The following is a 20,158-nucleotide window of genomic DNA, read 5'->3' as shown; positions in this document are numbered from 1 at the left end:
GCACTTATGAAAACCTGTTGACGGAGGGCTAGTTGAGGAAGAGTTGAGTCCCTCATTTGGGGACCTCAGAGATCCCCAGCAGTGAGCCAGGGGAATAAAACCCCCCACTGTACCCTCTTCTCTCCCTCCAGTCTCTTGCCAGACTCCCCCATTGATCAAACACCCCTGAAGCTAGAGGACAAGGAAGTCTATTGGTGTGGTCCATATGTGTCAGCCTCCCAGGCAGGGTGGAGAAGAGTGGAGGGTGAATCTGGAGAGGCAAATGGAAGATATCCAGTTCCCAGGACTCACTGGCCATCTTTAAGGTTAAGAAGCAAAACACAAATTATTAGCCTATTACTTGGCTTTCAATTAGTATGGTCACCAAAACACATCTCCTTGAACACCTACATTGGGTAATGATGATTATGGTGGTATCTTAAAAGAAGTAACTTCTCATGTGAAGAACATAAAACTGAATAGCATAAATGGAAGTGGTCAGCCCAGAATCTTCTGACTGTGCTGTTATTCTCTATTAATCATTGTTTACTTTGACTCACTTTCATCCTCTGTCCAACTTCTCTGATTCATTGAGTTTATCTGCAGCCTGTTTATAAATACAGTAAGAGTTTTAACATCAGATACTGATAACAAGATAGATGGCCTTGTAAGTTCTCTGTCCTTTAAGCTGTTCTGAGTACTTCTATTTAAAGTTTAAATAAACAGATAAAAAAGAAATACTAGGATTTGTTTCTGTTATGTAAATGTCCAAATAAATTTAACTCTTCGTCAGAGAAGTAAACATTAGAGCTAAATATATATAAGTAAATATAGATTCTGTTTACTATTCAAAAATGCCTTGTTGTCTAGGGTTTCACTACAGTAATTGTTTCCTTACCCATCAGCATTCAGAAATGTGGTTGTTTTTATTAGTGACATTTCAGATAGTTGGCACTATTTTAACACCAATGCATACGAAAAAAAGTAACCCATTTTATGGAGATATTTCTAAACTATTTTGTAAAGGGTAGATACTCTAAAAATAGCATTGAAAAATAGAGTTCATTTTCCCTTGAGGATTCAGTCATCACCTGTGGATAATGCTATAATATGGACCTGAACTCTCAGGGCTGCTGGCCTGGGAGGAGGTACTTTCTTCTGCAGTCAGTGGTCCCATTTGACTACCATTCCTCTGAGTGTTTTAATCTTTGCTAATTTTCTGTCTCCTTCTTTGTCGTCAATCTACCAGCTGTGGCTAGCAGACGTTGCCTTCTCTTCTAATTTGCTGTATCTGATCTGTTCTAGATGAAACTACATTGACACTAGATATCTAAGCTTGTAAAACTTGTGAGTAAATAAAGAGCAAAATATGTTCATTTTGAAGATCGGAGGGGGTTGGGCCCTAGTAATGAGGGGCATTTGCATTTCTGTTCCATCTTTTTGCTGTAGGTGACAACATCTGAGGCACTGAACGCAGGGCCTCACCTTTCACTTCTCATTCTCAGCTTTGAAGAAGGAAAATCTTGTGAATAAAGTAATTTAAAAAATTTGTTTCAGATCCTCCTTGGATGTATGTGCTCGAGATGAGAGAAGCAAGAGGATACTGCCTCTGACAGTTTGCAAGATGCATGTTCTCCAATGTCAGGGTAGAAATTACACTGTTGCTGGTAGGGAGAGCTGTACTCTACCCGCCTCAGCTGGGAAAGCTTGCGGTGTGTGTCCACTATGGGGAAAATGTGATGGTAAGGGGCATTTCATATTTGTAACTATAAAAATGCTCAAGTAATAGGAGTGAAGTTTTCTAGTTTAGCAGCAGCTCAAAGCACATCCCTGAGGGTGTGAAAGACTCCGACTGGTCTGAGCATGAACTATCCTCCCTGACTGCCTTCCCCGGGGAGGGGGTGAATCAAGAACTCTCCCTGACGGTCTGAATGTCCTCCCAAACGTCACGTTCCACCTTCATGATTTTTGCTCTGTCCTTGTATTATCCATATTACGTACTCATTTAAAAAGAAACAGACTCCCATAAAAATAACAATTTTTAAAAGAAGAAACTTTATATCACATCTTTAATAGGAAATGTCCCTTGCCATAAATATTAGGTAACCATGAAAATACATACAATGAAACAAAACAAGGTAGGAGATTCTAGCCAGATGCTGCTCAAAGCTTGGAGGATGATGCTTCCTTGTGGTAAAGGGTGTTTAGCAAGTGTCAGGGGCGTGTTGAAAGCACACCCATGCCAAGCTGACACTTTCTCCTAGAAGCAATCAGAAGGATGTGAAGAGAATAGAGAAGGAGGTACTACATTCTCAAGCTGTGATTCCGTACTTGCTGGTGCTGTGTCCAGGTGGCACTTAACAGTGATCTTGACAACCAGCACTGGCCAGCCCTCCTCCGCCGGGGGGAAGAGTTGGGTGGCCAGAGCCAAGTCACCGTCCTCAGTTTCCCCATCTGTCAATTTGGCAGCCGGACTGTGCGATCTTGATCTGTAAGGTCTCTGCTAGCCCCACAGGCCCTCCTTTTCCTGGCCGGTACCTGCCGGGCACCTTTCCCCTCACTCCCGTCCCATTTGCAGCAGAGACGATGACACATATAGCCACGTCTGGGTCACTTTCGGTTTGGCAGTCACCACAGTGGTCTGGCAGACCTGGTTACCCTCCTTCTGGGGACGCCCGGCTGGTGTGTTCCAGCCTCGCACCTTCAGCACACACACTGCTTTCCTCCCCGACTCGTTTCTGATGGGTCTTTACGGGGCATGAGGCCTTTTGCATTTCATGCCCTCTCTCTCTCAAAGCATGTTAATTCTTCGTCTCCCTCTGTTTGAGCCTTGTCGCCTGGCTTTTTGCTGAGGTCTCTGCATTTGGTCTGGGCGTTGAGGGATCACACCGGGGGTTTGGCCCCCCACCCCACCCCCCCGTGCAGCACGTGGAGGAGAGAACCGCTCCGCGGGGGTCCCATCGATAGGAAGCCTGGCAGCGGCCTCAAAAACTGCTTATTCTGTCGGACTGGAGCGAAATGCCTCCCTTGCCCAATCCTGCGGCTTTTCCTGGGGGTCTGGGAGAGGGGAGGGTAGTTGATTGCATCACGCGAGGCAGGAGCGTCTCTAGTTCTCCAATCACCAAACATCACGACTTTGGACGTGATGCGCCTTGTCTTCCCCACCTCCACCATGGGCCACCAAGCCTCTCTCGCTTCTTTTTCCAGCCCAGAGCGGCAAATGTGTCTGCAGAGCCGCCTCGGAGTGCGAGGAAACAGGGTTCAGCGTCTGCGTGGAGGCGAATGGCAGGGAGCGGACGATGACAGAGTGTGAGGCCGGCGTCCTGAGATGCCGAGGACAGAGCATCTCCGTCACCAGCATCCGGCCCTGCGCCGCCGAAGCCCCGTAGCTCCCGGCGCCCGGTGGGCCTGCTCGCGATCCTGCAGCCGCATGGCCGAGTTAAAACCTCTGCACGCCCGGCCCTGTAGACAGCTTCTCAGCACGCGGGCCCATTCTTTCTCCTTCCACTCCGTGTCCACTTCTCCCAATCCCCAGGCCCTGCATGATGACACAACCCTTTGTTCTCCCAAACCTGAATCCAGATCCTCCTTTTCTTCTCTTTTTAAATGTCAGTCAGGCTGAAGGATATTGGTGAACCTTTGAAGGAGCTGTGTGTTCTTGGAAAAATTGCTGACTTCTCTGGACCTTGACTTTTTATTTAATCTGAAAATTAGAGGGTTGGATTAGAGAAATTTGAATGCTCTGTGATTCTTTTTAGTATGATTAAAAGAACCGACCAGAACACACTCCACAAATTGATTATGAAAACAAAAAGATTAGAGAGGCTGGCTTCGCTCAGAGAAACCAAATACAAAGGGGACCTTGAATGGAAAAAGGCAGATACAATTATTCGATGCCAAGCACCACACCTAGAGATCCCTGATCTTGTCAGGAGGTTGAAACACCGCTATCAGAGTGGAATCCATCATGTTATGGTCACAGGGGCACCTTCTACTTTCTTGTCTGAGAACAAGTATTTACAATTGAGGCTTCTCTCTGGAGCTTTTCTTGTGTTTTCCAAACACAAGACCTGCAATTTGTCCCCCTCCTCCCCTTTCCTTTTGTAGGAAGCATCATTCATGCCTGAGCTATTGAGTGATTGCGTATTTGGGAGAAGTGTTCTCTAATGTGGATACATACTTAGATTTTTCAGGGGGCTCTACAGGTAGATCCATTTGAGGCATTAGCCTTCTATTTATTCCCTAATCATCTTTCATCAAAACAAAATAACAGCTGTAGTTGATGAAATGAGTGGGCTTCAATGGAATTTAAAATATGCTTTTATATACAAATAATATCTCTGTATTTTTCTGATACATTTCAATGAAACTTTAGTTTAAATGACAATGATTTAAAAACTCATTAAAGATACTATACTTTGGAATTTTAAAATCTGTGTTACGTTTAATTTTAAAGACTTTCCATGAAGGATGGCTCTTATGCTCTTTTTTATATTTTTAAAAATTTCAGACTACTTTATTGAGGTGTGATTGACATGTAAAGAGCTGTACATGAGTTTGGGGATAAGTATACATCTGTGAAACCATCACCACCATCCAGACCATAAACATATCCAACATCTCCCAAAGTTTCCTCCCACCCTCGTTATTATTATGATTATTATGGTGAGAACACTTAACATAAGATCTTCCCTGTTAGAAAATTTTAAGTGTACATTATAGCATTGATAGCCTCAGGCACTGTGCTATACAGTAGATCTCTAGAACTCATTTACCTTGCATAACTGAAACTTGATATCTTTTGACCATCACTTCCCCATTTTCCCCTGCCTCTAGCCCCTGGCAACCACCACTCCACTCTCTGCTCCATGACTTTGACTGTTTTAGATACCTCCTCAAAGTGAGATTATACAGTATTTATCTTTTTGTATTTGGCTTATTTCATTCAGCATCATGTCCTCCAGGTCTGTCCAAGGGATGAGTGAATAGTTGGTGGAGAAGGAGGGGACCAGTGAATGAGGTTGCAGAGAGTTGCTGTCTTGAAATATGAAATTTCATGCCTTTTTAAGTTTTCCGAACATCCTTATACTTGACCTTTCCTCTAGTTGGACAGAGACCTTCACAACTGTCTATGTGTGAATTAGGATCGTGGCAGCAGGGCTGCAAGAAGAAAGTAACTTTCAACATTAAGCCTTCAAACATGTTTTGAAACTTCCAAAATAAGTTCTTGAACATCTGAAGAGAAGGCTTTGAGGAAAGCTGGGAGGACTGTTTATGCCATGAAAATTGACTGCAACGGGAGCAGAGGTAGTGTGAGAATGTCCCCATCTGCCCTTCCCTGTGCCTCAGACCAGGTGAGGGACACGGGCTGGGATGGGATCTAGCCTTGGAAGAGAAGGCAGGAAGTGCTGAAGTTAAAGTCATCTGGGCCTAGCAGGGGAGAGAGGGAGAGGAGGGAATCAGCTGGTGCGTTGGCCAGTCTCAGGGAGCTACGTGGGAGCCCAGTCACATCTTACTGGCCATCAGTCACATTTTAAGTGGACGCTGTAAGTCACATGGGCAGAGACGCTGCTTTGGAAGGTCTCCTAATTGCATCGGAGTGTGCCTTCTTGTGACGCTCCACACATTTCCTGATAATTGACCAACAGAAGTGCTGCTTATCAACGCCCTGAGATTTACTGAGCCCCCTCCTAACTGCTCTGTATGGAACCCCCCTCCCAAGAGCAACAGTCCAGGGTGCTTGTAAGTCCCTTGAAACAGAGGGGATATTCTTGGTATTCAGGTGGGGTACGGTGGGAACGTGGAGTGGCAAGAGACTGACAAATGACAAATGACCCCTGGAACATCTGACACATGACCCCTGGAACTCTTGGGTTGCCTAGCAACAAGCCAGGTAACTGGCTCATTTGACTGAGAGCTCCCCCTCTCAGCTAGGCAGGTCGTTGCTAATCTCAGCTTCGTATGGTACTTGTGAGTCCATCCTGTTGTTAAGTAGCCACTCAGAGCTGCAGGTGCTGAGCGGCTGGTTTACTCAACATTCCCCGAAACAGCTGCACATAAATTATTAATCACTTTTCCTTTTGGTTAAGACATGTGGATTCATCAATATGTTTGGACGGACCCCACAGTTTATCATTTGTTCTATATTTTTTTCTATACCTACCAACATTTCTTACACCCTCATACTGACACACATACTGACCCACCACAGGCGTTTGGATTATTTGTAAGATGAGCATAATAGCTAGTGAAGGTGGTCATCATAAATTTGAAGATAAAGGAAGATGTTACATACTTAGGGTGTTCAGGTGTATCTACGACTCTTTCTTTCTCTGAGGTAGGAGAGGAGGAGGAGGCACAAGAGGAGAGAAGAGAAATGAAAAGAAGGGAGGGGGGGGAAGACTGGAGCATCCTTAGTACAGGAGTGGCAGAATTGAGCCTTTGCATTAGTCCTGCTATCTACCAGTCCACTGAGACTTTTCTTCCTTGATGGACTAGTTAAAGTGTTAATTAGAAATGGAACGACCTGTTCTCTTTCAGAACACTGAGCCGGAAAGCAACCGCAGTAGGAGGCAATTTCCGTTAATATCTGAGAAACCCGAGGTATATGCATGCTTTTCAATTACCTTGGTCTTTCAGGCAGTTCACACATTTGGGGACAAGAAAGCGGATGGTATGATAGGAGTCCCTGCTGTGACCACCCAAGCACCTACAATTTGTCTTTTTATTTATTCCTGTCAGGCAAAGCTCCAGCTTTATCCTCAAAACATCAATCATGTAAAAAAATTTGCTTTTTTCATCCAAGGGTTAACGAGACTAGATGGGAAGTCTGTCGTTTCAGAAGGGGTGGGCTGAAGGTGAAAAGGTGGGCACAAGAAAGAACAATAAAATGTTCTTTTTGATTCACAGGCTGAGGACAGTTTCCTGTGAAAGGACAAACATTAAGAACTACTCTGTTATCACTGTTCTTTCCATGCATCCCTGTGAGAGGGGGCTGGTACTGAACCCCAGGGGAGGGGCCTCAAGTACATAACAGATCAATGATGCTCAAGACAGAGAAGCACTGATGGAAAGAATAAAGCAGATGTGCTGCTGGATGAGGGCCTGTTATGCAATAATCAGCTGACCAAGTGGGCTGGGAACACAGACAGGTGAAAGGAATTTTCTGTAAGTGTGAAGTGGAATTTTCTCATCAAAGGAAAGTTTTACCAGACACCCTCAGGAGAAACTGATTAACATGAAAGTCTCAGGATTGGTGTATTATTAGATCATATGCAACCCTAGTGTGTACCATGACAGTAGTTCATAAAGGGCCCCCACTGAACTCTAAGTCCAGAAACTCTTCTCTGCACAGACACTGAGCACCGGGGTGTTGAGGGGGGAATTGCTGAAGTCAGGTGTGATGTAAACCTGGACAAGCTCTCTAATGGGATGATTGTGGCCCCATAGGATTAAATACTTTGGTAGGATGATGAGAAGATTTCCTGAGTGTCTGGGGTCTCTTAAAAATGCAATGATTGGCTGCTTCCCGCGGACGTGGTACACAGATTCATTAAATGTGAGAGAAAGTCACCTTTGAGGAGATCTGGTCTCCAAGCCTGCTCTGGACTGGCAAGGGTAGGGACTTGATGGTATGGTTCTGTGCCCCCTGTGACTCAGGACACGGGCTGTATATACTCAATAAAACGGCCATTTTACAGTTATTATCTATTATGACATAGCTGGTTTACTCTAGAAATGGCTCTTCTGCCTCCCAGGGTGATGCTCATCTCGTTTCACTACAGTGCTGGCCCCTTTATTGTCCTGTGGACACGTGGCTGTTATGTTTGAGTTGTGTGTTGCCAAGCAGGGGCGGGTTCATGTGCAGTGTGGGAGTGTTCTCCTGAGACACCCCCAGGGCAGGTATTCTGAAATACTAATCTTTTGTGCCATGGAAGTGTGGGCCTCTCAATTCTCTCCCTTTTTTGTTTTGAATACAGTTAGGAGATGTTGTCTCACGTCCCCTGTGGAAGATTGATGGAGGGTGAGGATGCTCGCTCTTGAGAATTGCAGTAGAGAATGAAGCAGAGGACTTAAGGAAGAAACAGAAATTCCTGAGATCCAAACGATATTGACAAGCAAGGCTAAGTTCTGGAAAAGTGGATCTTGGGATGCTGGCTTATTAAGAGATTGTTTTTCCTGCTTCTAACAGTGGGGGTGGCTGCAGCTGACAGTTCCCTGGAACGCAGACTGGGAATTCTAATCTGTGATCAACAGTCTTTCCCATGTTGGTGGGAGAGAGAACAAGAATGTCTTAGTTCTGGCTGCTGTAACAAAACACCACGGACTGGATGGTTTAAACAACATTTATTTCTCACAGTCCTGGAGGCTGGGAAGTCCAAGATCAAGGTCCCAGTAAATTGAATGTCTGGTGAGGGCCTTCTTCCTGGTTTGCAGACAGCTGCTTTCTTGCTGTATCTTCACATGGTGGAAAGAGGGGGAGCTCTGGTCTCTTCCTCTTATAAGAGCACTAATCCTATCACGGGGGCGCTACCCTTATGACCTCTGACCTCATCTAAACCTAATTACCTCCCAAAGGTTCCATCTGCAAATACCATCACCTTGGGGATGAAGGCTTCAACATATGAATTTTGAGGGGACACATTTAGCCCATAGAAGGGACCATAAGTTACTGTAATTTATTGGTCAAACCTGTTGCTTCATCCAGTGGGTTGGTGAGGAATCTTATCTCACGAGCTTGCCCTTTGGCAATCTTGGCAAATAATGTAAAGACAGCAAAGTAACTTTATGGAACGTGATATACTCTCCCTACGTATTCTAGGAGACATTTTTCTCTCACATTATAATGACAGTGTTTTAAATGCCTAATACAAATCCCAAGCAACTCAGGCTAGGATATACCATCTCTTCTGAGAAGGAACATTGGAACTCAGTCTTGGGCTGTGGATTGCAAAGACACAAATGCAGGAAAAGAGCAGCATTAATATTTAAACCTAAACCTGCTGGGAGCACTTTACCTATGTTAACTCATTCAGTCAGCTCAAGGACACTAGGAATAAGTACTATTATTAGCCTCGTTTTACAAATCAGGAAATGGAGGCATAGAGAAGCTAAGTAAGTGATTTACCCAACTTCACACAGATAACAAATGGAGGAACAGGATTTAAATCCAAGCCCTTTGGTTCCATAGATCATACTCTTAACCACTATTCTGATATGTTGAAGACGGTAATAGCACTTCTCGTTGATTAGGACGTTAACAGGTTCTACATTTTTTGCAATACTTGGTCCTATTAAAAAATAAGCCAACATTCAAGATAAGATTTGGTTACTGAAATAAAAACACAGTAGTTAATTTCCATAACTTTTCAGAAAGATTCAGCTGTATAAATATGATGCATTTCTTAAACTGATATTTTAAAATGGATTGAAACAAATTTTTAAAGCTCTAATGCTCCATGAATCTACTGTGTGTGTGTGTGTGTGTGTGTGTGTGTGTGTGTGTGTGTGTGTGTGTGTGTTTGAATGGGTCTAGGGGTATACTCACCTAGGAATGGGACTGCCGAGATTTTGATCTTGAGGATATGGAGCTTTAATAAACACTGGCTTGTTCTTTATTGAATAACATTTAATTCTCTAAATATTTTGGAGATTTCAAGATATCTTCCTGTTATTGATTTCTAGTTCAATTCCACTGTGATTAGAGAACATACTTTGTATGATTTCAATCCTTTTAAATTTGTACAGATTTGTTTTATGGCCCAGAATATGGTCTATTTTGGTTAATGTTCCATGTGCACTTGCAAAGTAGTTGCTTTCTGTTGTTCAGTGGGGTGTTCCACACATGTCAATAAGTTCAACTTGGTAGTGTTGTTCAAGTCTTCTGTATCCTTATTGATCTTCAGACTGCTTGTTCTATCAGTTACTGAGAGTATTGAAATCTCTAACTTTTGTGTAGATTTAGGTGAATAAACTTTTAGGATTATTATGTCCTCTTGATAAATTGACCCATTTGTTGCCAGTCAAATGTCTCTTTGATATATTCTTTGTTTTGAAGTCTACTTTGTCTGGTATTAATATAGCTACTTCAGTTTTCATTTGATTTTAGAAGTAGTGTATATAAATATTGTACATATAAGTAGAGTGTATTAGTTAGGGTTCTTCAGAGAACCCTATAATTATATATATATAATTTATTATAAGGAATTGGCTCATGTGATTATGAAAGCTAAGAAGTCCTATGATCTACCATTGCAAGCTACAGACCCAGAAAACCCCTGGTGTAAATTCCAGTTCAACTCTGAAGGCCTGAGAACCAGGAGTGCCAATGGTTTCAGCCTCATTCCAAGGTCAGGAGGAGACCAGTCTCAGCTCAAGCAATTAGGTAGAGAGAGAGAGAATTCAAACTTCCTTTACTTTTTGTTCTATTTAAGTCCTCGATGGATTGACTGATCCTCACCTACATGGGGGATGGCAATCTGCTTTACTCAGTCCACCAATTCAAATGTCAATCTCTTCTGGAAACACCCTCACAGACACACTCAGAAAAAATGTTTAACTAGATATCTGGGCATCCTACAGCCCAGTCAAGTTGACACAGAAGATTAATCATCTCAAGTCCACCCCTTATTAACTTGGCTTAGCTTATTAACCCCCATACACATCTCTATAAACCATACTTAATCTCCAAATAAAGATAATAATAAGGTTAGAATTCCATCTCACATGATACAACTATCTTACATACAACTGAAAACATACTAACCCTTTCCCCAGAAGAGGAGATAGAGAACTTGAAGGATGTTTACACTTCCCCTTGATATCCTGTAACTTAAATACTATGATGTAAAATGAACAATACTTAAATACTATGATATAAATTAAATAATCTTATGTTGCATGATAAGGAAATAAGAGAGGAAAGAAAAAAATGATATTTGCTTAATAGATACACACAAATTCATAACAAAATAAAGAGGAAATATTCAGGGCAATTACAGTCCTCGTTTCTACAACTGGTCATGTGGTTGTAGCTGGTATTTTAACTCTCTTCTTCAGCTACCAAATCTGTATTCCCTTCGCCTTCAGCAAGCACCTCAGCTAGTTGTGGTTCTTTACATGATGCAGTGACCCACACCTTCATTCCTGAATGGTCTGGGCCATTAGTAGTCCTGCCTGGATTGGGATGTTGTTGTTTTCCATTGACCTTAATCACAGGGCATGGTATCACTAAGAGAGGCCCTAAAGGATCTCCTGTATCCCAGATATACTCTTCCTTACCTCCACTGGGGAGCAGTAGTCCAATTTCTCCTCGGTAGTCAGGATCAGTCACTCCAGTCAGCCCAGTTACTTCCTTCCTTGCCTGTTGATTCAGAGGCCTGAAGAGCCTAAAGCAGCCAGGTGGCAGTCTTAACTTCTCATTCAATGGAATCATTTTTGTGTCTCCTGGTGGAAGCATTCACCCTCTGGAACTAAGACTTCTAGGCCAGCAGAGCATAAGATCATGGGAGCAGAAAGCAAACATTTTGCTAATGGATTACTAGGGATAATAACAGTGAGTGATGCCAGTGAGTGCGTGATGCCACTCCCATTTCCATCCCTTGGTTCTTGGATCTCTGAATAGTGGATGGGAGAAACAGCACTATACATTGGATGCTGATTCAGAGCATACACAATCTTCCGCAGATTCTTGCCCCAGCCCTGCAAGGTATTGCCACCTAGCTGGCACTGTAACTAAATCTTCAAAAGGCCAGTCCACTATCCTGTCAAGCCAGCTGTCTCAGGATGGTGAGGAACATGGTAACACCAGTGAATTCCACGAGCATGTGCCCATTGCAGCACTTGCTGTGAAGTGAGTTCCTAGATTGGAAGCAATGATGTGTGGAATACCACGACAGTGGATAAGACATTCTGTAAGTCCACAGATGGTAGTAGCCGAAGCATTGGATGCAGAGAAGGCAAATCCATATGCACGCTTAGTGTCAATTTCAGTGAGAACACAACACTACCCCTTCCATAATAGATGTTTTGTTCAATGTAATCCATGTGCCATCAGGTAGCTAGCTGATCACCCTGGGGAATGGTGCTGTACTGAGGACTCAGTGTTAGTCTCTGCTGCTGGCAGACTGGTCGCTCAGTGGTGGCCGTGGCCAGGTCAGCCTTAGTGAGTGGAACTCCATGTTGCTGAGTCTAAGCATGACCTCTATCCCTGCCATGATGGCCACTTTGTTCATGAGCCCATTGGGTTATGATGGGAATGGCTGGGGAGAGAGGCTGGCTGGTTCCACAGAACAAGTCATTCTCTCTACTTGATTATTAAAGCCCTCTGCTGCTGGGGTCACATTTTGGTGAATATTTACAGGGGACACAAATATCTTCATATTTTTTGAAAATTCAGAGAGGTCTATCCGTGTTCCTCCTCCCTATATTTTCTTGGCACCAATTTTCCAATCATGTCTTTCCAAGTGTCTGACCATCTAGCCAAATCACGGGACACAGCCCAGGAATCTGTATATAATCGCACGTCTGACCACTGCTCCTTCCAAGCAAGGTGGACAATGAGGTGCCCTGCTCAAAGTTCTGTCCACTGGGAGGATTTCCCTTCACCGCTGTTTTCAGAGAAGGGGCTGTAGTGTCACCGCTGTCTGCTCATGGGTGGTGGCTGCATATTGTGCAGACCCATCTGTAAACCAGGCATGAGTTCACTCTTCCTTTGTCAGCTGATCATGGCGCTCATCGTGTACCATGGGGCCATAGGTGAACATGGGTGAGAGAAGGCAGCGTAGCAGGAGTAAAGATTATGGGCATTTGCATCACTTCTTCACATAACTTACTTATGCGCTTTGGCCTGCTCAGGCCAGTCACATATACATCACTTCTATTCGATGATGGAGTGCCGCTGTGCATGCCCAAATTTCTGGCACGGTGGGTCAGATAACACCCTGTTCATGATGGGCAGCTCAGCTCACATGGTAACTTGGTGGCCCACAATTAAGTGTTCAGTCTCTACTAAGGCCTAGTAGCAAGCCAAGAGTTGTTTCTTGAAAGAAGAGTAGTTATTTGCAGAGGATGGCAGGACTTGGCTCCAAAATACTAAGGCCTGTTACAGCACGTTTTTTTTTTTTTGCTGTGAAGTGAGAGGCCCACTAGGCGTTGTGCTTTTCTTGGCTGTAGGAGTGGCAGGATGCAACAACTTATCCTTCACTGTAGATGGGAGGTCTCCACATGGCCCCACACTATTGGACCCCTAGAAATTTCACTGAGATACTCTCAGTTTAGTCAGATTTATTTCCCAATCTCTAACATACAAATGTCTTACCAATAAGTCTAGAGTAGTTGCTATTTCTTGTTCACTAGGTCCAATCAGCATGTCCTCAATGCAATTGGTTGACATGATATTTCATAGAAGAGAAAGTTGATCTAGATTCCTATGAACTAAGTTATGCCGTAAATCTCCCTCAAGCATATCATGGTGTATGACCCTTTCCTGTCTTGTAGCATCCTTGTCTGCTTTTGGTATCGGGGTAATGCAGGCCTCATAAAATGAGTTTGGAAGTGTTCTATTTTTTGGAAGGTTTTGAGAAAGATTGGTATTGACTCTCCTTTAAATGTTTGGTAGCATTCACCGGAGAAGACATCTGGCCCTAGACTTTTGTTTGTTGGGAGGTTTTTGATTACTGATTCAATCTCCTTACTAGTAATTAACCACCCTGTCATTTCTTTTTATAATAAGTCCTGAGTCCAAAAGTCTATCACCTACTGTCTGACTTACCAGTTTATCTACTCTGGTAATTACATGCTAAAATACTAAGTTATTATTTTATCACCTTGTTCAAGAACTTCTTCTGGCTACCCAGTGCCTTCCAGATATAGTGTAACCTGATTTGTCATTCAATATTTGGCCCTTTGCTATTTAGCCATCTTCATCTCTTAGTAACACATTTCTGCTATTGTCACGGGGCTCCATTCCATACTCTATGGAAGTTACAGACTGGATAATGGCCCCACAGGCCTGTCTACCTCCATCCACAGGTCTGGCACATTCTCACCATCCCAGCCCTAAGCAGAGTCACTGAGGGTTGGATGTGGGATAATTAATGACTTTCTTATAATTCCACTGGACTCAAGGTAAAGATAAATTTCAACTCCCCCATCTTCCCCAGAAAAATTTTAAAAGTCCTGGTTAAACTGTCCTGCAGACGAATAAGCAATTCTCCAGGTTTCCCATTTCTAAGACTGAGCTTCTTTTTGACCAATGTTCAATTGAGGTGTTAGGGCATTGGTCAATTTGATCCTCAAGATTGACCTCAGAATATTTGGAGGAAGTGGTAGGTAAGGTAGAAGGAAGGATTTCTTATTTTGTGTTTTTTGGTGGCTCCCAAATTGAAAAAGAAACTATGAGTCACATATATTTAGAAAATCGTGCTCTCCAAATTTATCTTGCTTTCAGGATAACCACATAATTCAATAAATAAAATCCAGGACAGTGTGTCCAGAAGGAATACAAATAAGTAAGATTGTTTTTTTTTGGATAAATGAAGTTTGACAAAGTAGAGGTAAGAACTAAATGTCATTTCTCAGGTCATGACTTGGTGATTTTATATGTATGCAAACACACGTACATTTTTGTAATGAACCCCACTGTCTTTCCCTCATGTTATTCCTGACTCTACCCATGTTTTCTACTGTCCCAGTCTTAGGGATACCTGCAGTAAATTAGAAAGAAAGAGAAATTCCAAGAAATGATAATTCCCAGACTGCAGCTATAGAAGATTGCTTGTCAGAGAGTTGCTTTCTGTCAGGGGTGTAGATCAAAGCTCCTGATTAGCTCACAGGATGCTACCATGTGTGACTGACATGTATTCTCTAGTTTTATACTTAGGTGATCTGAAGGAGAGTGGCAGGGTTGGGGACTAAATCAAGTGATAATAAAACACTTTTAGAAAATACTTTGCTGCAATCTTGGAGTCTCTTGAGGTCTCCAGAAGAAGTGGCTGGTCTTGATTTAAACTTTTAAAACTATGGCGGTAAGGGGACAATTCCAATGAAGCAATCCCCCTGGCTTCTTTGGAAGCCTATTTCTTTCTTCCCATCTGTGATTTTTAATTTTCCTCTTTTCTGGTAAAACTGCCTTCTTAGCAAGGTCAGCCAAGCTAAACGTCCCTGATTTACCAGCAGAACACTGGCTCTCATTGTTGGGTTAAAGGGCAGAGAGCTGAATTGCAAAATAATGTGATTCAGAGAGCTTCAAAGTAGCGAGGGCCCATTAAGCAGTCTGTGAACATCGTTGAATCTCTATCCTAAAGTAAACACAAGTTGAAAAACGATTACATGTGCAAATAATAGTGAGGCAAGCAGCAGGAGTAACAATGAAAAACAAATCTGTAATTTCTTCACGAGTTCTTGAACATAATTTTTCTCTAGAACTCTCTCTCCCTAAGACCCTCAGTAAGTCTCTCTGCCCCAAGTAACATGGCTGTGTTTGAACCATAGAGATGAACCACGGAGGCCAGTGGAGGACTGACGGAAAGAGAGGCAGCAAGTGGGGCGGGGGGTAACTCTTTGAGAGCGGAAGGTAGTGGTTGGGAGGGATTACGAGAAATAATTGTTGGGGAGAGCAAATAGGTCTAAATTTCCCCTGTCGCACAGCCTGACTGTGGCTTATTCTGTATGATAAGACAGCAAGTAAGAAGGCTGCGATGGGGAATTGCCGTCAGTAAGAGGCCGCCAGAGCAGCTGAGCTGGGATCCTCTGACTAGAGGGGCCGCCTTGTCTACATCCTCTCAAGCAGGGCAGCAACTTTCGCCGAGCCAGGAACGTGGCCACGTGAGGTAGGATAATCAGCTGGCTTTTATATGCCAGTCGCTGAGTTTATGTTAAAATCTGTGATTCTAATAATAAATTTGTTACTATATTAATATTTACATTGTATAGTTAACATTTGCTTAAAAATGATTCTGTGCGAGGTTTCTAAGTGCTTTACATGTACAGTGATACATTTCATCTTCACAATAGCACCTTGAGGTAGATAATTATCCCAATTTACAGATGTGGAAACAGAGAGGTAAAATGGTTTTCCCAAGTCACACAGCTAGTAAGGGGTGAAGGTGGAATATGATAAAAAGAGACTCGGAAATTCTTGTCAGGGTGAATCCTTCGAAGATTAGGGTTTAGACAAAGATTTAGCTGTGATGCGTGTTTCGTGGGGCCATTCTGCCTAATTTCCACCAATCAATGATAAGGAAGGCTCTGCTGGTTGCTAGGATGGGTGGAGAGTAATAGTGGGAATGGATATATAAAGAAGTATCAGACAAGGTCTTGTGTCAGTGAATTTATACTGTTTGAGAAAGTCCTATGGTTCTGGGTGGCTCAGCCCAAATTCTGTTATGACTCTTTGCCCCATATTCTTTTTTTTTTTTTTTTTTTTTTTTTTGCGGTACGCGGGCCTAGCACTGCTGCGGCCTCTCCCGTTGCGAAGCACAGGCTCCGGACGCGCAGGCTCAGTGGCCACGGCTCACGGGCCCAGCTGCTCCGCGGCATGTGGGATCTTCCCGGACCGGGGCACGACCCCGCGTCCCCTGCATCAGCAGGCAGACTCCCAACCACTGCGCCACCAGGGAAGCCCTGCCCCATGTTCTGATATCGTCTTTTTTTTTTTTTTTGGTTTTTTTTTTTTTGTGGTATGCGGGCCTTCCTCTGTTGTGGCCTCTCCCGTTGCGGAGCACAGGCTCCGGACGCGCAGGCTCAGCGGCCATGGCTCACGGGCCCAGCCGCTCCGCGGCATGTGGGATCCTCCCAGACTGGGGCGCGAACCCGGTTCCCCTGCATCGGCAGGCGGACGCGCAACCACTGCGCCACCAGGGAAGCCCTCTGATATCGTCTTGTGCAATACTGTAGCTACTAGCTACATATGGCTACTTAACCTTAAAATTAAAAGCTTAATTCCTCCGATGGACTAGCCACATTTCAAGTGTTCAGTTGCCACACGTGGTTAGTGACCACCATATTGATTGACCAGTGCAGATATAGAACATTCCCGTCATTGCAGAAAGTTCTATTGGAAATGTCATTTGACTTAACCCGCCAAAGAGGTCAACTAAACCCGCGTCTCTTGCCTTCTTTTTCTGGCTGTTTCATGTATGTTATGCTTGGGAATAGCTTCTGACTCCATTAAGAATTTAATCAAAGCCATTACCCAGAAAATATACCTATGCAATTATGCACATAAATTTGCATACGACTTTGAATGGAATCACAGACTTTCTGTGTAATAGTTATCCACTGGTGCGTAGCAAATTACCTTAAAGCTTAGTGCCTTAAGACAACATGGATTTATTATCTCATACAGTTTTGTGGTTCAGGAATTCAGGAGTGGTTTAGCTTAGTGTGATTCCGGCTCAGGACTCCCGTTAGATTCAACTGGGGTTGCTTGATTTAGCAAATAAAAATATAAGATGCTCAGTTAAAATTGAATTTTAGAAAAATGATAAATAATTCCTTAGTAGAAGTGTGTCCCATGCAATAATCAGGACACACTTTTACTAAAAAAATTACTCATCGTTCACCTGAAATTCAAATTTAATTGGGCAGTCTGTCTTTTATCCCATAGTCCAGTCAGTGTGTCAACTCAGGCTTCAATCATCTGAAGGCTTTACGCGGGGCTCATGGATCCATTTCCAAGATGGCTCATTAACGAGCCTAGTAAGTTAGCTCTGGTTGTTTGCAGGAGGCATCAATTCTTGGCCACATGGACCTCTTTTTGGGCCGCTTGAGTGTCCTTATGTTGGCAGCTGGCTTCCCCCAGAGTGAGTGATTCAAGAGAGTGCAAAACGATTTATGACCTTGGCTTGGAAGTCACACTGTTATTTCTGAACTATTGTATTGATTGCACAGGGCATTTCTGTTCACTGTGGGAGGGGGGTACATAACCATCAGGAGGAAGGAATCATGGAGCCATCTTGGAGGCTGGCTCCATCCTCTGGAATTTCTACACAGATGTCATAGAGTATAAGCTCCATGAGGGTAGAATTTTTCTATTTTTTTCCTCACGGTTGTAGCCCCAGTGGCTATAACAGTGCTTTGTAAATTATAGGCAGTCAACAAATATTTGTTAAGTGAATGAATAAATGGGACTCTGGCCTAAAATCTCTGACCTAAAAGATTCCTTTGGTTCTTAAAATGTTTTATAGAAACAAAAGATGTTTTCCCAAAGAGCTTGGGGATGAAGGGGTTAGAATATAGATAATAGGGATTTATAAAGAGGAACCTCAGTTTAATAAGTTGCCGCTGTTTGAGTAAAGCATCCTAGAACTTGTTTGGAAAACTGGGGACCTTTGAAGAATGCACTAACCATTCTGTCACTAGACTGCTGTTCTAATCTACAGATCCTGGACTTGAGCTGCAACATTTCCAGCCTCCAGCCAACCCTGCTTACTTCAGACTAGCCTCCCCAATCCCAACTGGCCAGAGCCAATTCCTTAATATCCTGTTACTGTTTGTCCTGAATTCAGTGGTTTTTGTATACTGACAGACTCCTGGTTTTTCTCAAGTCTGAAGTTAAGGGGAGATTCTGTCAGCAGCCGAGGCCCTCTCTGTTCTGTCCTGAACAGGTTTTTTCCTCCAATTGCATGACTTGTCCCTATACTTGTGCTACTAAATGTATAAAGGTATATAGTTATGCCACCCCTTAGATTTTCTCTAATTATTTAACGTGCAGTGTTAAATACATTGCACCCTTAAAGCTGTCTGTCCATTTATCTTTATTTCAAAAATCTGAACAAGGGGCCAGCATATACTTGAGCTCAGTGTTTGAAATTTAGATGTCAGTAAGATAAAAATAATAGCAAAAAAATAATGTTGCTCATGAATGATCCTGATAGCGGTGGTGTTAAATGAGTCCCAGGCTCTGTGTTAGAAACTTCTTTGTCTGTACATGATTTCCTGTATGTAACCTTTCAGGTGTGCATTGTGAAAAAAGAGTGAAGAGTTATTATTCAGATGCTACGAAGGTTAACACATGCGCATCCGCATACACACAGTTCAAAGGGATCAATGTTCTAGGATAAAAATGGAAAGGAAACTATGAGATTTAATAGAATGTCAGAAAGGGGCTTTTGCAGAAAAGTACCTGGCACAGTCTCGACACATAAATTACAACTTAAGAACAGACAGGTTAAAGTTTGTCATAGGACTGTTTTTTAGAGAGAAAAGAGTGTGAGTGGTAAGCCAAAGCTGGCAAAGATATGAGACAAAAGGGCTCCGTTTGGAAAATAGCAGTGGTTCTCTTCTTAATGGCAGCAGAATTGTTTCATGTTCTGTCATTTTTTGATATCTGCTGGGATGTAAGCTTCCCAAGATAGAGGGCTGTCCTATGCAAAGCCATGGGGCTGTCAGCGCTCAAATCACAAGTTATTCCTCAAGTGAATTGGTGGGCGTGGTGTTTGCTAACAGAAGCCACCAGGGCGAGCCTGGAGGGTAAGGAAGATACCACCACTTCAACATCCCCACTCTAGGTGCCATCTCTTTCCTCAAGATGTTGCAAGTTTGTGAGTTATGAGGATGAAGACAGGAGTCAGTTATAGAAAAGGCTTAGCGGTTTATTTCCTGATGGTTTACGGATGGATGCTCATCTCTTTGCACCTTCTCAAGAGGGTCTGCAAGGCAGCTTCGGCTGCTCTCTGGACACCGATGCAGGGGTCTTGTCGAAGTGCTTGGAGTCCTGAAATGGAGAGAATAGCAATGTCCAGTGAATGAAGAAAGCCGAGGCCCAAGCTGTGCAGTACAGGAAGGCTCTCACTGAGGGTCAGTGCAGGGTGGGGCTACGCCCCCATGCTCACGTCTTACCCTAAGAGGTAGGATTTGGATCCACAAATTGAGCATCTATTTTTTAAAAAATTAATTAATTCATTCATTAATTGGCTGCATTGGGTCTCCGTTGCTGTGTGCGAGCTCTCTCTAGTTGCGGCGAGTGGGGGCTACTCTTCATTGCGGTGCACGGGCGTCTCATTGCAGTGGCTTCTCTTGTTGTGGAGCACGGGCTCTAGGCACGTGGGCTTCAGTAGTTGCGGCACGCGGGCTCAGTAGTTGTGGCTCGCCGGCTCTAGAGTGCAGGGTCAGTAGTGGCGCATGGGTTTAGTTGCTCCGCGGCATGTGGGATCTTCCCGGACCAGGGCTCGAACCC

General features: G+C 43.5%; 2 protein-coding genes across 6 annotated transcripts in view; one reads left to right on the top strand and one right to left on the bottom strand.

Moving 5' to 3' along the window:
- C7 (complement C7) overlaps nucleotides 1–4,305 on the top strand; it is an 80,346-nt gene extending 76,041 nt beyond the window's left edge. For all 5 annotated transcript variants that reach the window (XM_028492879.2, XM_028492878.1, XM_028492877.2 and 2 more), the window contains 2 exons: nucleotides 1,537–1,721; nucleotides 3,187–4,305. In XM_028492879.2, the coding sequence (XP_028348680.1) occupies nucleotides 1,537–1,721; nucleotides 3,187–3,368 (367 nt within the window). In that variant the 3' untranslated portion in view covers nucleotides 3,369–4,305. The remainder of the gene's footprint in view (nucleotides 1–1,536; nucleotides 1,722–3,186) is intronic.
- A 15,284-nt stretch (nucleotides 4,306–19,589) lies between these two features.
- MROH2B (maestro heat like repeat family member 2B) overlaps nucleotides 19,590–20,158 on the bottom strand; it is a gene marked incomplete at its 5' end in the record, with an annotated part of 47,491 nt that continues 46,922 nt past the window's right edge. Inside the window, 1 exon segment of the mRNA XM_024119295.1 lies at nucleotides 19,590–19,696. Coding sequence (XP_023975063.1) covers nucleotides 19,590–19,696 — 107 coding nt within the window.

Source organism: Physeter macrocephalus, chromosome 8, assembly GCF_002837175.3.
Source record: "Physeter macrocephalus isolate SW-GA chromosome 8, ASM283717v5, whole genome shotgun sequence".
NCBI classification, from domain to species: Eukaryota; Metazoa; Chordata; class Mammalia; order Artiodactyla; family Physeteridae; genus Physeter; species Physeter macrocephalus.
This window is presented reverse-complemented; position numbering and strand designations above follow the sequence as displayed.